A 20,618-nucleotide genomic window follows, 5' to 3' on the forward strand; every position below is an offset into this window, starting at 1 on the left:
CCAAAGTGACGAGGGAACCGGAATAATTAAAATTTATAATTGCTTTCCGAAGCTAAACTTGTAATTTCTTTTTTTTTTACTCCGTTGTGTATTACGAACACTTGCCTCGCATGTTAAGGCAGCCTCTTTGAACAATGCTTTTCGCTTAAGAGAGTCTCGTCACAAACGTCAGCTATGATCCGCTACAACTGTATTTTGAAAGAACAACAAAAAAATAGAAACTTATTTAACACTTGGGCGGTGTTCAGTCGATCTCAAAAGAGGAGTGAATGCAGAAAGAATACGTTGTTATGGGCTTCCAGTGCTCATTGTTGTTAGCATTTTTCGCCGCGGCTCAGGTCTGGGCGCAGTACGGGGAATGGACGCCGAGTTTTCACTGGACGGAGAAAATGGACATAAAAAACCCGGAAAACAGCCCTACCTTCAACAACCTAGAACTTGGGTCTCTGCAAGATGCATGGCAGGTACGTGATTACGACAAGAGGGGGTGGGGACGAAACACAGGCTGTTTTGGTAAGGCTTTACAGATTTGTTTTAAAAAAGACAAAAAAAGGTGACTTATGCTGACTGTGCAGGTGAGTTACACGGTCAGAAAGACCTAATATAGGTCGATAAGCATCACGATAAATCAGTTAATTAACTAAAATTTGCTCGTTAATATTTTTTATTCATTGAAGATAAAGATATGATTTTTATCAGAAACTTGCTGACTATCATCGAAAACTACTAAATGAAAAAACAGTTAGGGCGCAGGCGAGCATGTGTAAGTTTACCATTTTTTAGACCACCTGAGACTGGGTGGAATGGACAAACACGAGACTGGGTGGACAAACACGATGAGTAAATACCAGAATTACTTGGAGCCCGTAGGATGAGCGCTAAAGTTACCATCATCGAGGTGCTCTGGAGTCGAAATGAGGTCCCGAGTTTTCCGGTTCAGAGGGACACGCCCCCAACGATGACCGAAACCTAAAGACGGTATTAGACGGAAAGGACACCTGATTTGGCACCAGCAGGGGCGTCGGTGTGGTTTTGGTCACCCTGGGGGGCGTTCCACCGACCGCGTCCACCACTTTCGGCTTCACTCGGGATTTTCTCGTATGGCTGGCTCGAGTCGCTCTATCGCCTCTTCTTCTTCCTACCTCCATGGTTAGAATAGAACTGCAGTGTTGCGAGCGGAGCCATTCGCGTGAAGCGCGTGGTGTAGGAACCAAACCGGAACCAAACCGTTATTTTGACCGAACCCAACGTTACTAAAACACTCAGTTGCGAAGCTCACCTTCGAAACCTCGACCGCTGGCGTTTAACGAGACCGAGCTGAATGCGATAACAGCGCCGCCCTTTAGAAACGAATTGAACATGAAAGCTGTTTTATTTGGCTACTGATGTTGCCAGAGTACCGAAACTCGGGGGCTCGAGGTGCCAAAATAACGTTTCAACGCTTTTTTCTTTTTTTACAGTGCTTAACATGAGCTTTCAGAAAGCATGCGTTTGCGTAAAAACAAACGGAAAAAGTTCTTTTTTTCTGGGAGCATTTATTGATGACTAGTACAGAATGACAGACACACGATGTTTTCTAAACTCTTTAGTTTTGAAGGTTCTGTGGCACAATTTATATTGTTTTTATACAGCCATGTCTCACCGGTGATTTCAGGTAGCGCTTCCCAATCTGGGTGCGTCCTAGCTTTGGTAGTAGTTCGGGATGCGTCCGCTTTGAAGATAGGCGTGGCATTCCTGACGCCCCATTCACCGTATATGTTTCGGCGCCGCCGATTAAAATCCAAATACACGAGTAACAGTGGACGCTATCGAATGCGATACTCTTGAACCAATTCAAGCAGCCGTGCAGTTCCCCGAGTGGCCGCTGCGGGAGAAATGGCGGCGTTACGATCGCAATTAGCTCGGCTCTTGAGTAGTGATCGATGCCACTTTTTTCGACCAGGCTGTATGGCAGCTTCCCAACTGTGTTTTTCTAGTAACGCTGACCGAACCGAAATTTTCGCCGCCATCTTGAAACTGAACCGGCACTGCACAGGAAACAATATAGCAGTAAATAATTCAAAACGGTTTAAGTTAATTTTTTTTTTTTGTATTACAAAATGAATGTTAGAGAAATGAAAATTGGGAGCTGTATTCATATGTAGGGATCAAATTGTCATATACCGAATTGCAATGCATGAGAACTTGTGGGTTTTCGTGGCGCTTTTGTAGTGTCACAATGATTAATCATGTGTCGTGTGGTCACGTGACTTCATAGTGTCAAAGCATGCTGTCAAGTAACGTCAGGTCACGTGCCCTCGGGACGTAGTCACATGACAAAAGTCGACTTAAATTAAGAACGTCAATAGATTTATTAGCGCATTTAATACCGTTACGTCACCTGGCACCTTTCACCGCGAGTCACGTGACACCTTCACGCACTCGATTTTTATAAGCCCAATTCGAGTGCTCGGGTTCGTGACAATTAGCATCGCCAAACATTCGGGTAACGGCTCGTGTTCAATCAGCGATGAAAATAGCCGAAGTCTGAAAATGTCTAAAGTTCAGCCCATGCTTTATTCTTTGCCAAACCCAGCGCATGCCTTTAATGAAGACCTGTCCGCTTGTTCTAATTGCGAGTCGAGGAAGGGAAAGCTCTTTCTGTCCTTTATTTTTTCTGCGTCTGCCATTGAGCGGAGACGAGAACTGATGGGTGTTTCTGCAAGTTATCAACGTCAGGAATTGGCTCTTATCGGTATTCACTGAAAGTACACAAATCGTTGCAAGACCCATTTTACAGGTACACATCATTGAGGCACCCAAACATATTTTCATTGTTGCTGAACTGTTACAGAAAGTTCTCCCCGAGATGAGAAGCTTTAAAAGGGCTAAATTTTACTTTTTGATCCGACGGTAAATAGAACTACAAGTGTGTACGGGAGAGATACCTGAAAAGAAAGATCCTAGTGTCCTCCAAGGGACAGCCGAACGTTGGCTGCCGCTCAAAGTCTCACGGGAGTTTCGTTCTCAAGTTCTTCCCAAAGCTTCGACCACCTCCATATGTTGTATATAGACCTCTTCATTTTCCTCCGCATGGGCGCTGCCATCTTGGAATCACGTGACGCGGCAGCCATTAGGTTGCTTCAACTTGCTGTTTTGCTCTCCCCTCCGCGCCTTGGCGGATGCGTTGTATTCGTGTTTTTCGTAGCGTTCCACCGCGCTTTCTTGCCTTACTTCGGAAATTGTAGTCCGATACGTCTACTCAACGACTAAGACATTACGAGGGTTCAAAGGTCTTTATGACAACTGAGGTTTGTTTACTAATAGTAGCGGAGCATACTCAGTAAGAAGCGCGTATATTTATATCACGCATTTTGATCAGAAGGAGCGCAAGGAGACTATTTGTATTTCCAGGAAGTATCGTTCTTTGTATTCATATTATAGCGAAAACAGTTTCTTTTGACTATGTGAGGAAACTCGCGGAGAATATAGACAACGAACGTTTAACTTGTATTTTATCTGAGGCTAGAAGTGATGGTACGTCAACATCAGGCGATCAATCAATCAATCAAATCAAATTTATTCGTTGTCACATTTTACATGACAACAGGGACTGGGGCAAAAAGCTGCTAAAGAGCAGCTTGACAAGGGTCCCAGCCCCCGTACAGTTTGCGACAGCTTCAAACAATTTAACGACTAAAATTTAGTATACAACTACACAGTGTACAGAGACTAGTACACACCAATGCAGAAACTTGATTTATACAATACTAAATTTGTTGAAAACATATAGACGAAAAACACACAGGCCAGTGAAAGAAGAACTCGAATAATTAAAGCAATGATACAATCGTACATGAAATAATACATCCAGTTCATAACGAAAAATATCAGCAGTATTCAAAAATCGCCTAGAAAAGTAAGTTCTTTTAATTCCCTATGTGATAGTGATTCAAAATGGCGACCTTTTCTGTACAAACTATTTAACATGGTGGACAATCTGAAATGGAGCGTCTGATTTAGGTAATTTGTACGCGTTGGGCGAATCATCCAGGGTTCATTTTGTCTTAGGTTGCGTAGGATGACGCGATGTTTTAGGTTGACTAGTTTAATAAAATGAACATTATTGTGTTGAAGAGCCCTGCGATACGTTGACAGAAGCTTGTAAGGATACATTTGCTCAACGGTTTTGACATTTAGGGATTTAAATAGTGATTTAGTTGGATGAAGAAATGGAGTTCCTGAAATTGCACGTACGGCCTTCTTTTGTAATAGATGCAACTTATTCAGATTACTTTTTGTTGTGGTGCCCCATATCAGGTTACAGTAATTTAAGTGAGAAGAAATTAATGTATTATATATAGTTAATTTAATTCGAGTAGGAAGTAAACTTTTAAATCTTGTAAGCAGGCCTACATTTTTAGATATTTTTGCTTGCATGTAGTCTATGTGTGCATTCCAGCTCATATCATAAGAAAACAACACACCCAAAGTTTTAATACAATCCACAAACTCAATTTCTTCATTGTTTATTGTAAGATGAGGTAGGTTATTTATTTTCCTATTTTTGGGCCTAAACAAAATAGCTTTGGTCTTTTTACAGTTTAATTTTAGTTTGTTGTTAAGCGTCCAGGCGGCGATTTTTTTTAGCACTTCGTGCACTGTAGCAATAGAAGTAGAAAGATTGTTATGGGAGAAAAAAATACTTGTATCATCAGCGTAAATTATCAGCTTTACATCATCGCTTTTGGCCACATGCACAATGTCGTTTATGTATAGTATAAATAGCAATGGGCCTAAAATGCTACCCTGAGGAACACCCGATTTGATAGAAAGCCTGTCCGAATGAAAATTCAGAAAAGACACGTATTGATTCCTATTTTCTAAGTATGATTTTATGAGATCGAGTGCTACGCCTCTTATTCCAAAAAATGGTAATTTGGCAAGTAAAATATCATGATCGATGGAATCAAAGGCTTTTGAGTAATCAAGAAAGACGCCTAGTGTCATCTTTCTTTCGTCAAAATCTTTCACAATTTGTTCTTTCTGGTTTAATAAAGCCAATTCGGTAGATCGATGTTTACGAAAACCGAATTGCGCATCGGAAATTAAAGCGTGCTTATCAAGATGTGTTATGAGTCTATTGTGTATTAGTTTTTCAAGTGATTTAGAAAAGACAGGAAGGATTGAGATGGGCCTATAGTTATTTATGTCAAGCCTATCACCACCTTTATGAAGAACACTAATTTTTGATACCTTCATTCTCAGGGGAAAACAGCCTGTTTCTAATGCGAGGTTATATATGTATGTTAAATATGGTGCAATAATATCAATGACGTATTTTATAGGTTTTACCTGCATGTTATCAGCGTCGACGCTTTTGCTATTTTTAAGATTTATGACGGTCGAGTAGACTTCTGACTCATCCGTGGGGAATAGGAACATCGATTTCGTATACGATACTGGCATGAAATCTAGAACTTTGTTTAGGCAGGACGATGACACACCAGAAGTACCAACATTTACAAAGAAATTATTGAAAGCATTTGCCATGTTCACTCCTGTTATTTTAATGGAGTTTATACTTATTTCATGGGGCACGTTTTGAAATGGCTTATGATTCAGTACTGACCGTATCTTCTTCCACATAACGTCAGGTTTCTTAGTTTCTAACGGATCGAAAAGATTATTGTAGTAGTCACGCTTAGTATTTCTTAGCAGACTTGTGAGTTTGTTGCGGTATTTCTTAAAGGTTTCAAGCTTGCTAATTTCTTTTGTTCGTAAAAAATTTTGATATAAATTAGTCTTAACCCGTATCATTGAGAGTAGCTTTGGCGTGACCCAAGGCCTACGCGACTTCTTAGATGCTTTGAGGTTGACAAAAGGAAAATGTTTACTATAAATTGCACTAAATGTATCGAGGAATAAATTATATGAGGAATATGTTTGTTCATAATGTCACACCTACATGGGGTGTATGAGGTTCTCAATATATATATTTTTTTTTTTTTTGCTACGTAAACATTTGGTTGGACGGTTTACTTATGAAGTTTAAGAATTTGTACACCGGGTGCTCGCTCCCATTTTGGCAGTGATTTATTGATTATATTTAGATAAAGCGTGCCATCCACTTAATTTATTTTAACACAAAGGTTGGGACTTCCCGCGTAAAAAACTGCCAAAGACACTTGACAGTAGCGAGTTTTAGAATAGCGTGCACAAAGAAATAACGTCGTTTCTATTTGCAAATCCAAAACGTAGTTTGGGTTCGGCGCACACTCAATAACGACAACGCTTTTTTTCTTTTTTTTTGCGTACTCTGTTTTAACTTTTGACAGTACAATCAGCAATTTTCGGCGCAAAAAAAAAAAAAAGCCGTCTGCATAACAATCACTTGTGTTCAGGATTGTCGATGGCGAATAGAGGTTTACTTTTGGTGACTGGCGACGCCAAAATCTACAAAGCGAATCGGTAGAAACAAATAAATATTTGTTTACACAGGTCCGTGAAGTGGTGCCTAGTGCGCTAGACTTCAGCCAAACTTTCCGAGGTATTTCTCCTCCTGCGCCTTTTAATTTTATTTGACCAATTTTACGGAACACAAATGCCAGATTTAATTTGACGGGCCTGCCACGTATATGATATCTTGAGTAAGCAAATGTTCATATAAAATTAATTTATTTCCTAGGGCCAATATGGCGAAATGCTGCTTAGTAATTTAACAGGGTTGATAATTAAAAAGAATTCCTACTCGGCCTGTCAAAACATGCTCGAGTACTGAATTAAAGAAAAAAAAAAGAGGCCGAGACGATACTACTTGTTTATATCAATTATCTGCCTCATTACACGATACGTTTTTAGTCTACGAAGTTCACTGAAGGTTGGGTGCCCACGAAAACCAAACAGTGAGTAGTAAACTTGCGAGTTCATCTGTTCTGGCCGATTCAGCACATTGCTAATCAAGCTGTCGATATGCTTCTTTACATTGACGTGTTAGTCTTTTCATTAGTTCGCTTTCCTGGAAACTGTTGGCATCGGCTACGGCCGCAGACGATGGTAATGTTCCCTTTACATCAGTGAGGCTTTTCGCAACCGACAATAATCAGATCATCCCCTACCGAAAAATCCGGTATAACTTTTCACTATCCGGACTATGGAAGCGGAAATTTGTTTCTGGAAACCCGAAATCCAGATTGCAGACAAAGGAATAATTTCTGAAAACCTAAATTCCAGAGAGAATCCGGATAGAATCTAGATAGATTTCCGGTTCCATTATCCGGATAGCGAAAAGTTATACCGGATTTTTCGGTAGGGTCAGAGGAGTTGGTAAACAAAAGCCCGCAATTAAGGATAAAATACACCTTGTAGTCCTAAAAGTGGCTCAGTACCACTGTTTTGTTAGTTTTGTGTTATAAGAAAAATAATCGTAACACCAAATTAAGCAAAAACAGTGTGAAACAGCAACATAGCCGCGTTTAAGTTGAAACCGAAACCAACCAAATTGAAGCAACCTAATGGCGCCGAGCGCGTCAGCGCCCTCTATCCGCCGGTGCGGCAACTGCTAAAATGAAAAGGTCTATTGAGGAGTTTCAGCGAATATAGGGGGCGCTCCGATCGATCCAACATGGCGGACAAGAGGGGGATAGATTTGCGACGCCCGTAGACCGGTAGCGTATAAGTAAAGCAAAGCGTGTCGTTCTCTGTTTGTTGCCGTGTGCGAGACGATCATCGTTTCAACCAAGACCCACCGTGATGCTACAGAGGAAGTGTTCAAGCCAGTCGAAGGCAAGAAATCTTGCCATAGTCAAGAAATGTGTGCAAGTGTTCGACGTGAGCTCTCACGCTGGTGCAACTGTCAAGTTGAACCGAATGTACGCGGGTCCAAAGAAAGGTACATATCAACAATGTTCGCGCGTTGAAACTATGACGCGTACTTTATCTAAAACTAAACTTATCGGTCTGCGGCTACTAACATTTTCGTTGATGTTGCTTAGATGATGTAACCATTCAGGCCTCGCATTAAAAGGTGTTGCGAACTCTTCGGTTGTTCTAGCTAATTGTGCTAAAAAGCGGTTGGATGGAAAGTATGACAACTACAGCATACAAGGGACGATTGAGGTCTCTATCCTGCGTTCTATGTATCGAAACATCGGTATCCTTGGTGTTATATTGCGATCAGCTGGTCGCCGATCGTCCTGTTCGAAACATCGGTACCCTTGGTGTTATAATGCGATCAGCTGGTCGCCGATCTTCCTGTTTTTACGCATAATGTAAACAAGCCCCGGAAGCGCCAATCTCATTTCAACGTGCTTGTGCACCCCTACAAGCCTCATTGTAGATCTTGTGCAAAGCCTTATTGTAATAGCAATAGTCTCTTCGGTCATTCGAGTTGTATGTGCCACGGTGATATCTGCTGTGTGTGATCTACTGATAAACAAGTCTGTATTAAATGCGAGAAGGAGAACGAAGGTAAAGCTTTTTTAACTGTTTTCTTTTTACAGAACAGGGCAAAGCTTCTAAAACAAGAGCAACCCAAGCCGATATTTGAGTGTGCTCAAGAATGAATGCCAAAAGGTGCTTATGCTAAGTGGTAGATGTACGCAATTGATTTTCTGTTTGCCTCTGCATTGTAAATTGGAAGATATGTATCAGCAGAAGACACGTGTTCTTTTGAAAATGTCTTTTATCAGGGCAAAAATAGGTTTTCATACACAACCGAAGAGTTTCTCAACACCATTTAATGCGAGGCCTGAACGTTTACATCATCTAAGCAACGTCAACAAAAATGTTTGTGGCCGCAGACCGATAAATTGAGGTTATAGATAAGTATGCGCCATAGTTTCAGCCTCAAACACGCAACATTGTTGATATGTACCTTTCTTGATGACAACTGCACCAACGTGAGAGTGCCCACGTCGTCGAACACTTGCACACATATGTTGACTATGGTATGGCAAGATTTCTTGCTTGAAGTGAAGATCATCTCGCTACGGCTAGCCACAACCACCCACCGCAGCGATGCATAGGCGTCGGAGGGGCGCAACGCAGTCAGTCGCCGTCACCCGACGCTGCTCGTTTGGCATTCCCGGCTTTCCGCCCAGGTGCTTCGTTTGTACTTGGCACCGAGTGTTATTTTCTGTGCTTGTGTGCTCAGTGGCTGGATATAAGCCCCAAGAGCAGTTCTTCAGGCTCAATGGCGTTCGCCGAAGAACTTCTGAAAAAAAATGCCACCCAGGAAAAAGAGCACAAAGACGCAATGCACCAGCTTGGCGGACTATGCACTGGGCGCGGAAATCGGGCCCTGCGGATTATACACCAAATGCAAACTATCCAAAGAAAACAAAAACATTTTTAGGCTCAAATTTGCTTCTGCGGACTATACGCATGGACACTGGTGCCTGTTATTATGCATTGTATATTCACTGCTGTTTCTTGTGGCTTGAGACTGCCTTCCTGTAATGATGCAGAGGGGTCCACTGAACCTTGAAATAAAGATATTTAAGCACATCTAGATGCAATGTCCCTTGAAGCCAGATGGTCAGGGAAAAGGTGTGCCATTACCTAATTTGCCAACAGCACACTAATGGTCACAATTAAAACTCACCGAGTCAATGGGCAGTTCTCCAGCACAATATTTATTGCCGTGTAATCACCAATTTGATCCATCAAAATATTGAGGCTGTAGCCTATAGCACATCCATTCTGGATCTGCAAAGCTTATGCTGTAGACATGCATCATCACATGAGCATGTTTCTTATCAATCTTAAACGTAAAACGCTAGTTATGTAACGAAATTCCAATATCATCACATTTTTAGCGAATTGAATGGTCCCACCTGTTACAGTGTTAGCTTTGGAAGTAAACCAATTCACAATACCACCAGTGGCATATATGGTGCCAAGCACAAGTGCCGCATGTGGCACAAAAATGTCCTAGCTAGGGAAGCAAACTTAATCGATCGTGTTGATTAAAGCACTTAAGTACGGGAGAAATTATCAATCAAAGAAGGTCACTCGAAAGGGAAGTTTTCTCGCTGAACGAATATGACTTTTTCTTGGGCTTTCCGCAATGTAAGGCCGAAGATATTCACTCCGTAATCGGCACAGAGGCATTTGCTTAGCAGTCGGTCGTGCGTGCTAAAAACAACAAAAACAAAGGTGGATTAGAAACGCGATAGATTCGCCTTTGCACGGAGTATTTACACTCAAAATCGTGTCAACATAAATCGACTATGGCCCACCTTGCTATCAGGAATCTTAAAATTTATCCGTGTAGTCGTCACACCCGCGCACCAACCGAAAGCGTTGCTGGCGTTGCTGCAAGCCCCTCCGCCGTCAACTTTGAGTCGCTGTTGAGTCTGAAGAACTGCTCTATGAGGTTCATATCCAGCCACTGAGCACATACACAAGCACAGGAAATAATATTCCGTTCCAAGTACAAGCGAAGAACCCGGGGCGGAAAGCCCTGAATGCCAAACGACCTGCGTCGGGCGACGGCGACTGACTGCGTAGTACACAGGTTGCGCGTTGCGCTTCTTCGACGCCTGCATCGCTGCGGCGGGTGGTCGCAGCTAGTCGTAGCAGATGTTGTCACCTCTGTTGCTCGTACCGGAACACTAGAGCCGCGTAATATTGTTGCTGTCGAAGTTTATAAGCCTACGTTCGCGGCCAACGCATTCACACAAAGCCAACGCCCAGCGAACCTATCCCCCTCGTTCTCATTCGGCGACCGGCCGCCAGGGCGGTGACACCGTCGCTGAAACTCCTCAATACCTCACAGTTTTGGGGAGTAAAATAAAATAAATGGAGGATTCCTGTTAACAAATGACACAAATATAATACGGAGGAGGAAGTCCCTCGGGAATAAATGGTATTCTCTGGAGGACCATCGAAAAAAGAAGAAAAAATGAAAGAGGATTACAAATCTGTTTTATGCGAAATTAGAAAGCAGGTCTTGAAAAGGAAGAAGGGAGGGTACGGAGGGAAGGGCATGCCTGTCCTCCCACTCCGTACCCTCTCCTCCTCTCCTCTTCTGCCCATCCTCCTCCTCCTACACTCCCTCCTCTCCTCCTCCAATTCAGTTTCATCGCTAAATTTAAAGGGAGGAATGACATCACATGACTTGGTGTCACATCACCTATGAAAAAATTCAGTTTCTCCGCCAGATTTAGCGGGAAAATAGACGTCACGTGCCCTCAACACCAATTCAATTTCCCGTTGAATTTAGCGGGATATTAAATTGGTGTTAAATCTTGGGAGAGACTGAATTTTCCCGCCAAATCTAGCGGAGAAACTGAATAGTGGGGAATTGAATCGGTGTTCAGGTCATGTGACGTCAATTTTCCCGCTAAATTTAGCGCGCTTACGCCGACAGCGACGCCTACGCCGCTCAACCCTGAAACAAACGCCTAACAGCTACGCTCTAAAAGAAAAATCGGGGGCGGGGAGTCTTAAAAACATACTTTGTTCTAAAGTTTTCTCTGCTCCGCATCTTCGGCGCAGAGCTGAACGCGTTATCCCGAAAACTATTTCGGTTGCAAAACCACTCCTGCAAGCAATCCGAAAGCGCGTTTTCGTGTTGCCAGGCGATTTCGCCGATTTTCACGGCGCAACACCACGCAAGAATAATTTGTGTATCTCGAATGCATGATCTTGCACTGAGCGCGAACCTTCTGTAGCGTGCATTTTGCATTACCCTATTTTATTTTCTCAGCGAGAGCAAATCGCAATGACGACCAGCCTATAATGCGATGAAGTCCTTATACTTAAAATTAACAGGTGGTGATTTATTACCAAATTTGGTTATTCATTACAAATCTATAGCGCAAAACACTAGGACAGAAACAAACAATGGGACTGCCCTGTTCCAGTGTTCCTTCGTGTCCAAGTCTTTTGCGCTCTAATTTTATGGCGATGTCGCCACGCCACATATTAAACAGTTCTGTTTTCTGGTGAAATGCGATGTTCTCGACACTAGCAAAAGTGAATGTCCAAAGTGTAAAGTTGTGCAGTATATATAGTGGTCTCGCAATGATATGCGGTAGCGTAATGAAAAGATAGATTGCGCCTGACTGATAAAATACAGCTTTGTAAAGTGAGGGCCCAAAACAAGAGCACGTAAAACCGAATAAAAAATTAGTCTGCCGAGGCAGTATTTTTCCCAGTTACGAGCTCGTGAAAACCGAAGTACAAGTGTGATTTATATTAGAAATATATTGTCTGCCCTTCGCATTGCTCATGTGCAATTGGGAATAATATTTCATGCAACTCTATGCATTTCTTTTTGTAGTAAGGCGCTGTGTATGAATTTTTTTAGAATACTATTTATTAAAATGTTATCTCCTTTTCTTCATATTAAGTGTATTTGCCGTCAGATCTATTTTGTGAGCACCAACATGTGTGAGCATGGAGTGCTTCTTGGCATACCCCGCGGCCCGGTGTTTCTCACTGGCAAACAGCGAACACAAAGGCCCGCTTCCGCAGGCTCAACAGAAGGCCTATTTTCGAGTATCGCCCTCTCATGTCGGTCTCAATTGGTTATGTGAACTTCATGCAGTCAGATTTACTGATCATTATACAAATATATTTACTGACTGAAGATTTGAATACATAAATAAATGCCAATCCTCTTAAAGATATACATCATAAGTAAATGCACCCCCAAGTTATTCGAAGTATGCCCTGCTAGTATTTTCCGGCGTTTTTTGCTCGATATGCACTTCTATAAGTGACATGAAAGAACCTTAAACAAATGTCTAAGTTTGAAGATTATTTTAATAACTACCTGTTCCCGTCTCATAAATGTGTTCCTGACACATAAATGTGTTTCTCACATATGTTTTCCTTACACAAAGTATGATGATTGCGCACGAACACCGTCAGAATGTGACTAAGTAGTTGCAATGTCGAGAATAAAATGAAATATGAAATACTACTTTGATCTATTTAACAATAAATAACAAATTAGCAAGGGTGATGCTTATTTGCAAATTGGATTGACCGCCCATCTCGTCAAAAACAAACGTTAAACGCCAGGATATGTCGAAAATGTTCACGTGGGTAGGCGCTATTTTAGGACAGATTGGATCTGAGTACGAAGGTGCTTATAGACTAAAGTAACAACTTTGATCACTCTCTTCTGGATGATTATTAGCCTACACCACGGTGCTGAATGCAAACAATGTTGGTCAGGGAAAGTAACGTTGCAATTGCCGCTCAGTGTCTCTATCAAAAGTAGAACGAAAGGGCTTGTCCTAAAACTTTCGTGGTGTTTTGAAAATAGGGCTGCCGCGTAACCATATATATTGTGAAACGTAGTTCGTAAACTAGATTTCAAAAAATAGATATATGGTGAGGAGGTGCCAATTTCATGATTTGATGCAGTGTAATTAAGTCCTAAGTTTAAGAGGACAACTAGGATTCAACTTTTGATACTGCGACGTAAATTTGAACCAATCACGGGTATTTTAGGCAACCTACCAGACTGATGACCTTTCGATTCAAGTAAAATATATGCGACTGAGGTAAACAAAGAGATGAGTCATATAAACACGACGTTCTTCAACGTTAACTTAGCTTTTCATATACTGTTTTGTCAAAATTAAAGATCGCAATTTTTTTTTATTTTTGATATATTAAAATAAAAGTGAATAGTAGGAATAATAATATTAAACGATATAGTTACTCGTTTCACGGTTCAAATAATGCCTATTGCCAAAACAACGCGGAAAATATATTCGCGATTGAAAGGTTCAAACCGGTTCGAACCGGTTCGAACTTTTAGTTTTGCTTCGTGAAACTGAACCAGAATTGAACCGAGAGGACTATGCACTAAGTGCGGGCTATGCACCCGTTGAGGACTATCTAAACAAAATAGTTTATTTTGTTTCAAATTAATCCCTGCGAACTATACACCCTGTGTTGTCTACCGGCCGAAAAGTACGGCGCATTATCGCCCGATCATTTTTAGAAACCATACTACTTTATTACAAAAAACGCAGAAAGCAGAAATGACTGAACTATGATTAAACATAAATCCAAAGGGCGATAGAGACTCCTCAGCTATCGTTTCCTAAAAGCACGAGATGACCATACGCCAACTATATTTTTGAGTTAGCCAGTTTAGTACGAAAGAAATATCATACCTACAGACGTGCGTGCTAGAGATGTTTAAAACTGGCTGCGTCGTTTGCAGGTGTTCGTTCTCCGTAATCATATAATTATGCTGTACGGTTACACAAATACCCTCTTCTAAGTAAAGCGCACATTTATGTTGTAGACGTGTTGAAACCTATGTTAGTGATACAAACGTTCGATTTGTTCTTTGTGTTCGAGCGTTCATTGAATGGTATGCACTCATTATAGACGAGCACCATTACTTTGCTGTGATTTAATGTGGGGCAATGCCTGATGTTTATTGTCGACAGAATACGAATGCTTAAATATGAGTAATACCCGTGGCACACGAGCAACGCGCGAATGCCATTTACAACGATTAACATTTGAACGATCGGCCAATCAGCGAGCGACACCCCGAGCGTGGGGCCAATCACGCGCGACAGATCGCGAACCTATTCGTCGATCAAACGAATGTAATTCCTTGTAAATGGCATTCGAGTTGCCCGTGTAGCACGGGTATAAGTGCCCTATTTAGTTGGCCCTGCCATGCGTCTTCTCCTAATATTGGGAAAAATAATAATAAATGTTTCGTTTTGATGATTGCAGGTCCTAGAAGAAACGTCAAATAATGCATATTTTTTGTTGCTTCGCATCGACGTTCCCGTTTTTGAAAGATGTATCTCCGCAACAGCAAAGATCACAGACGATACGAACAAAACCGCAAATTACACAATCATGATTTACCATTCGAGAAAGAAGACATAGTAAGTACTTCACTCATCAGCTAAATAATAATAATAATAGTAATAATATTGATATTTATTCTGCTATCATGTTTTTTTTTCTCGATATTTTCGGGCCCGTCAAAGCCAAAGTAGGCTTTCGGGACATGGCCCGGAAGAGGCAGTAAGTCATTATTTAATAGATACTTAGTTAACAAACTAACACAGATAAACAATCATAGTTGTCCGGGGAGGGGGGGGGGGGGGGGAGACAGCGGGGGGAAGCGGTGGCCAGTCAGTCACTTTGTAATGACACCCATACAGATAGTCAATCACAGTGGACCGGTAAAACCAGTACAGACGTATGTACAGCTGCATGTAGAGATACATAAAGAGTATACATGGACACATATACATACCACGGACAGAGATAGTCAATCACAGTGGACCCGATGAAACATTATAGGCATATACAGGTAGAAAAAAAAAGGTTCCGACAAGGTTGTCAAAATAGAGGTAAGAAAACATTAACGAATAGTTAATGTAGACTTCAATCATCAGGACTTTTTTTAGTTGCTTTTTCGAGGTAAGTGCAAAAATGTCATCAGGAAGTGATTTAAATATTTTCGGGACATAAATATCACGAGCAGCTTGACCGTAGGGAGCATAAGAACGAGGCACAAAATAGCGAGGACAATTTTTTAGAACTCGGGAGGACATGAATATCTTCTTTTTTTTTTAAATCATCCATCCAAAAGTGGCGCTAAATTACTGAATTCACAAACAACTTTCGCAACGAAGGTAACCAAATATACTCAAAGATATTCCGCATTCCGTCAAATCACAGTTATACGCCACGCTCTTCAGTACGTTCCGCAGAATATTATTGATCCGTACAATCCATTTTGTGGGACAATTGGAAAAAAAAAACACCTAATTCCATATATTTTAAAACGCCGTATGCAAGACTGCTGGCAATAGCTCTGCGCACAAAGATCGGCGCAAGATGTCTACTGGTGTAGAAAAACCAGGCAGCACTTCTGAGTTTGCTAAAAATACAGGACATGTAGGTGTTCCAAGCAAGGTCGCTGTTAAAATAAACGTCAATGTATTTCCCTGAATTGACAGAAGAATCCGTCGTACATGAACAAGAAGCACATACAGAGGTATGAATTAACAAAGGAATGTTCGTCACAGTTTGTTTTAAAGAATTTCTAAAGCATACTAAACTAGGTTTTGAGGCGTTAACTTTGATACAGTTGTCAATAAACCAGTTCATAGCAGTGAAAACAGATTGTAGTATTTGTGCGGCCCTCCGCGGCGGTGGATCTATTGGCGCTCACAGGCGACACAGGTTCAGGGTCTGCCGCGCCCTACCTCCTAGATCATGTTACCGCCAGGGTTGTAGGCTGATTCGTTTGCAAAGTCGCTCCGGTTGCTTCCTTTGCGCCGCGTAGACGGAGACGCCATACACCGGTTGTTGAAACAGGCACCGCGAAGCATGTTACAGGGTGGGGCACCTCGATCGCTCCGGTCCATGGGCATTTTTAGGTGGGTTGTACGAAAATATAAACAAAATTTTCCCTACAAACGGCCGTCCAGCTCTGTGCTGCAAATTCGTCTTTTCCTGACCACCCCGCAGCAGTTTTACGCTTTTTAATCATAATGACATTGTGAAGAACGGGTAAGTGCACGCCCCGCCCACTTATGGCAACCGCCTTTCCAATTTGTCCATATTTCTCGCTTGATAGCTTAAAAGCCACACGAATATTGCATTATTTTTTGCAGACTCTGTCAGTACATATTACAAACGTCAATTTCAAAGAGTTCAAATAATATTAAATATAGCCGTTTTTAAATGTTTTTTGTCAAAATAATGCATTTTTAATTAAATGCCCCTGTGTGAGTATTCTTGTAAATTCCTCCCGCTAACCAGGACAACAATATTTCACGCAAAGATTAACTATATAGAGAGCAACACTGGCAAAGGGCTAAGAACTTAGCTTTTGTAGATACGGACAAAAACATTCTTTAATCTAGAGTTTTATTTGTTTTCTCAAAATAACAACCCTAACCCAGGTAGCACACCATGTCGGCCGATACTGGGATTACGTTGGCCAGTACCGGGAGCTGTACGGCGGATCCCGGTACTGGCCGGATTTCGCCGTAAAGCTCCAATAAGTTCCCGGTTTCGGCCGGATTCCGGCGTTCGAGCCCGGCCGATGTCGCCCCTGGGTCACTGTAATTTCGGCCGATTGTCGCATTACGGTCGGGAGTGCATTACGGCCGAGAGGAGCGGAAGGGCCGGGAGTGGCTTTGAGGCCGAATAGAGCGTAACTGTCGAGAACCGCATTAAGGCCGATAGTCTCCGAATAGGCTAGTGTGGCCGCCTTCTCAGGGTTCGCATTGTGGTGATGTCTTTAGTTGCCAACAAATAAGATAGATGTCGCCACATATTTTATTTGTCAGTGCACATTGTATCTCTCGGTGGCGGCAAATAGTGCGTTGTGGATTTATTGTTTTTTGCTCTACGATTAATTAATCATGTAGCGCTTTGACCGTTTCGACTACCTTTTTTTTTTTTTTTTTTTTTTTGCTACACTCCGGGTCAACACTTTTTTTAGCAAAGGGCGAAGGTTATGCCTTCGTGCGGCATTTAGAGAGACGGAACGAAACACGCGACACTTCAAGGCGAGAATTCGCTCCGACGGTGAGTTAATTGTCATGCCCTAACATTCTGATCGCCTATCTGTTTTTCATATTTGCTGGTATGTGTTTTCTTCAACGTTTTGAAGTAAAAAAGATTGAAAATAAATTTTTCAAATCAACCTCACTCATTGTTTTTGTAGCCCCCGGTAGAATCAGAGACCTAACTAATTTAGTTAAAATGCTGAAATTTGAAAAGACACAATAAATGTTTCACTAAGCTTTTAAAAAGCCGACGTTAAAATATAGAAATGTTATACAAAAAAGGCGCCCTTCCTAAATGCATAGCACGTATTTGGAAATACGTGTGCGTGTGATTAGATAATCCAAATATGCAGATGACGAAACTACTGATCAAACGAATAAGAGATGATAAAGTGCAGGAAGACAAATAAATAAATGAAAAATTCGGATAGGCAAGGCCGGCGTACCGGCTGGTGCGGCCGTCAAGGGTGAAAACAAACCGAAAACCGCGATATTCGCAGTCACCGACAAATACACTGTTAAAAATGTCATCAAATTATTCTCCCGCAGAATACTGTAAACGGCTTATTTTTCGGGATTAGGTCAAAGCTGGAGTTTTGGAATAATTTGCGGGTTCTAATTTTCGCGACGCAGTAAAATCTCAATGTAGATTCTAATGTGTTTACATCTTAACAGAATTGTTCGCGGAACCTATATTTCGCAAATTGTAGGCGACTGGCGAAAATTAGGTCCTCTCGAAAATTAAGTAGTTTACAGTATTCGGAGCGGCAATCATTGTAATCTGAGAAGAGACCACGGTGATTGACGAGAGTTAAAATATGTTAATTTCATCCGCCATGCTCAATGTGGCGCCATCTATCTTATATGGTGACAACTAAAGTCGTCCACCCATGGCCTCCGAGATCCCGAAGTGCGTGAACGCTTGCGCTTCGGGATCTCGGAGGCCACCACAACGCGAGCCCCGAGAAAAACGCCACACCAGCCCATTCAGAGACTATCGGCCTTAATGCAGCTCTCCTCCATTATGCCCTTTTCGGCCTGAAAGCCACGCCCGGCCCTTTCGCCCCTCTCGGCCTTAATGCACTCTCGGCCGTAATGCGACTGTCGGCCTTAGGGAGATGCTCCCGTCGCCCCTTGGGCCGTTTCCTGTACTGGCCGGTATTAGTATCCCGGCAGACCCAATACCGCCTCATCCCCAACCCGACGGGGTGTGCTACTTGGGAATGCTCGGTGATTACTACTTTTTGTCAATCCTTCTTATGCCTAATTTATCAGTGAATATTTCTAGACCCGTAGCGAGTACAGTTTTTTTGGGAGAAGCCGCACGAAATGTCAACATCAGGCGATACGCCAAACGCGCACGTGACCGAGAAGGTGCTTACAAATATTTTTCGTAAAGACAAAACTTTTTTTCTGAAAACAAGGAATGGTTTTATTCTTCTGGGCATGAAGCCAGCAAATTATATTTCATAAAATAAAAAAAAGGTCACCGGACATGCTTGTTCGATCTCTTCTGAAAACGCCCAGTAGCTAAAGAAAAAAAGCTCCCGAAGACCAAAATTAAACAATTTACGCAGCCAAATTCAGTGGTTAACGGGTACTTTGTATCTTTCACGACGAGTAATTTGTATCTTTCAATGATACTTCCTAAACACAGCCATTGGGTGATTTGTCTGAACAAGTGGCGAACAACGTGTTCAGCTTTTCCGTGGTCTCCTTACTAGTATCGAAAACAAATTTTGAATATGACGTCACCAATCGAGCGCTAACTGTAGTGACCTCTAAGACATTTCACAGAGGACCACGCTTGTGAAATATTAGAACAATTTTCTGGGAAACTTTTTCTTTTTTTAAATAAAGTCGCGTAGCAACACGTACGTGGGCAGCGACCTCGTTCCTCGCTGTATGAAATTCCGGGTGGAATTGGACGTTTGGAGGAGCTCGTGTACAACGCACCAAAAACCTTTATCAGCGATGGAAGCCAAAATATAAGTATTTAATCAAATCCGATCTGGCCTTCTTTTCTATTTTTACTAAACGATGCGCTCTGCCTTCGCCTTCAAAGAGTTGTGGACTTGAACAAATGTTGAGTAAACATCAGAGTGCGATGACCCTTGGAGAAAAGAGCTCAAAACGTATGACGAAGCCAATCTGTCCAAAATCTTTTCATCGAAGATTTGAACGATTTGTCGATCACTTTTCCCAGCCGCTGCCGGGGCAGACTGCATACCATTGACACCCAACAACAAAAAAAATGGTCCGCCATTTTTTGCGAAATTACTACCGATTTCAGTATTGCTGCTAACGTCCTGACTCAAATATGCTAAATACACGAGGACACCAGTCTACCGCCCACCACCTCGGATATGGTTTCTGCACTGAATAACGCTTTCAAAACCTACACCAGCAAGCGTTAGGGTAGTAGCAAACATCGGATGTTTAATCTTTCAGTAAATCTATGTTCATATCTCGTACGATGCAAAATAATACTCGACTGCAGCTCGCGCTAACTTGCCGCTGTGAGCTCATGAACACATTGCCCGCATCTTGTAGAAGGAGGTCTATAGCGAACTAAAAGACTAAAAGAGTGAAGGCAGGTCTCAACTTTTAAGAAAATACATTCTGCGTAACAGAAAGTTACTTCCTGACTTGAGACAGAGTTATTTACTTTTCGCATATACTACTATCCCCCTCCAGTTGAATACTCACGAGAAAACTAATAGGAATTGAAACCCAATAACTGGTAAAGATCAAACAAAGCTCTGGGTTCGTTGGATTCCGTTAATGCGAGGCATAACTTCAATAACCATCACTTTAAGACACTCCCAGTACTTTCTCAAACTTCTAATGTTAACGTACAGAACAGAAATCGAGTGATCGTGTGCAACGAGCAACCGCTTCAACTTATCGAAGCCCTTACACGTATTGAAAGTCACCGCCGCTGTCTAACACATTTTTTTTCTCTCCAAATCCTGAACATTGTTGATACAGACGATAGGTACATTTTCGAATTTCCGTTTGTAAATTCCTCCCGACTTTACTCAAACTTCTACTGCATTCCCTTCCCCTTTACTCTAGCATTCCAGAAAAGTTCCCTGCATGAAAGAT

At 41.9% G+C, this 20,618-nt stretch overlaps 1 protein-coding gene across 1 annotated transcript in view; it reads left to right on the forward strand.

Annotated features, from left to right (window-relative positions):
• Nucleotides 1-269: 269 nt before the first annotated feature.
• The window catches only part of LOC115316479, a 30,665-nt gene continuing 10,316 nt past the window's right edge, over nucleotides 270-20,618 (forward strand). Inside the window, exons 1-2 of the mRNA XM_040222450.2 lie at nucleotides 270-464; nucleotides 14,704-14,861. Coding sequence (XP_040078384.2) covers nucleotides 270-464; nucleotides 14,704-14,861 — 353 coding nt within the window. The remainder of the gene's footprint in view (nucleotides 465-14,703; nucleotides 14,862-20,618) is intronic.

Source organism: Ixodes scapularis, unplaced genomic scaffold, assembly GCF_016920785.2.
Source record: "Ixodes scapularis isolate PalLabHiFi unplaced genomic scaffold, ASM1692078v2 PGA_scaffold5__190_contigs__length_132052651, whole genome shotgun sequence".
NCBI classification, from domain to species: Eukaryota; Metazoa; Arthropoda; class Arachnida; order Ixodida; family Ixodidae; genus Ixodes; species Ixodes scapularis.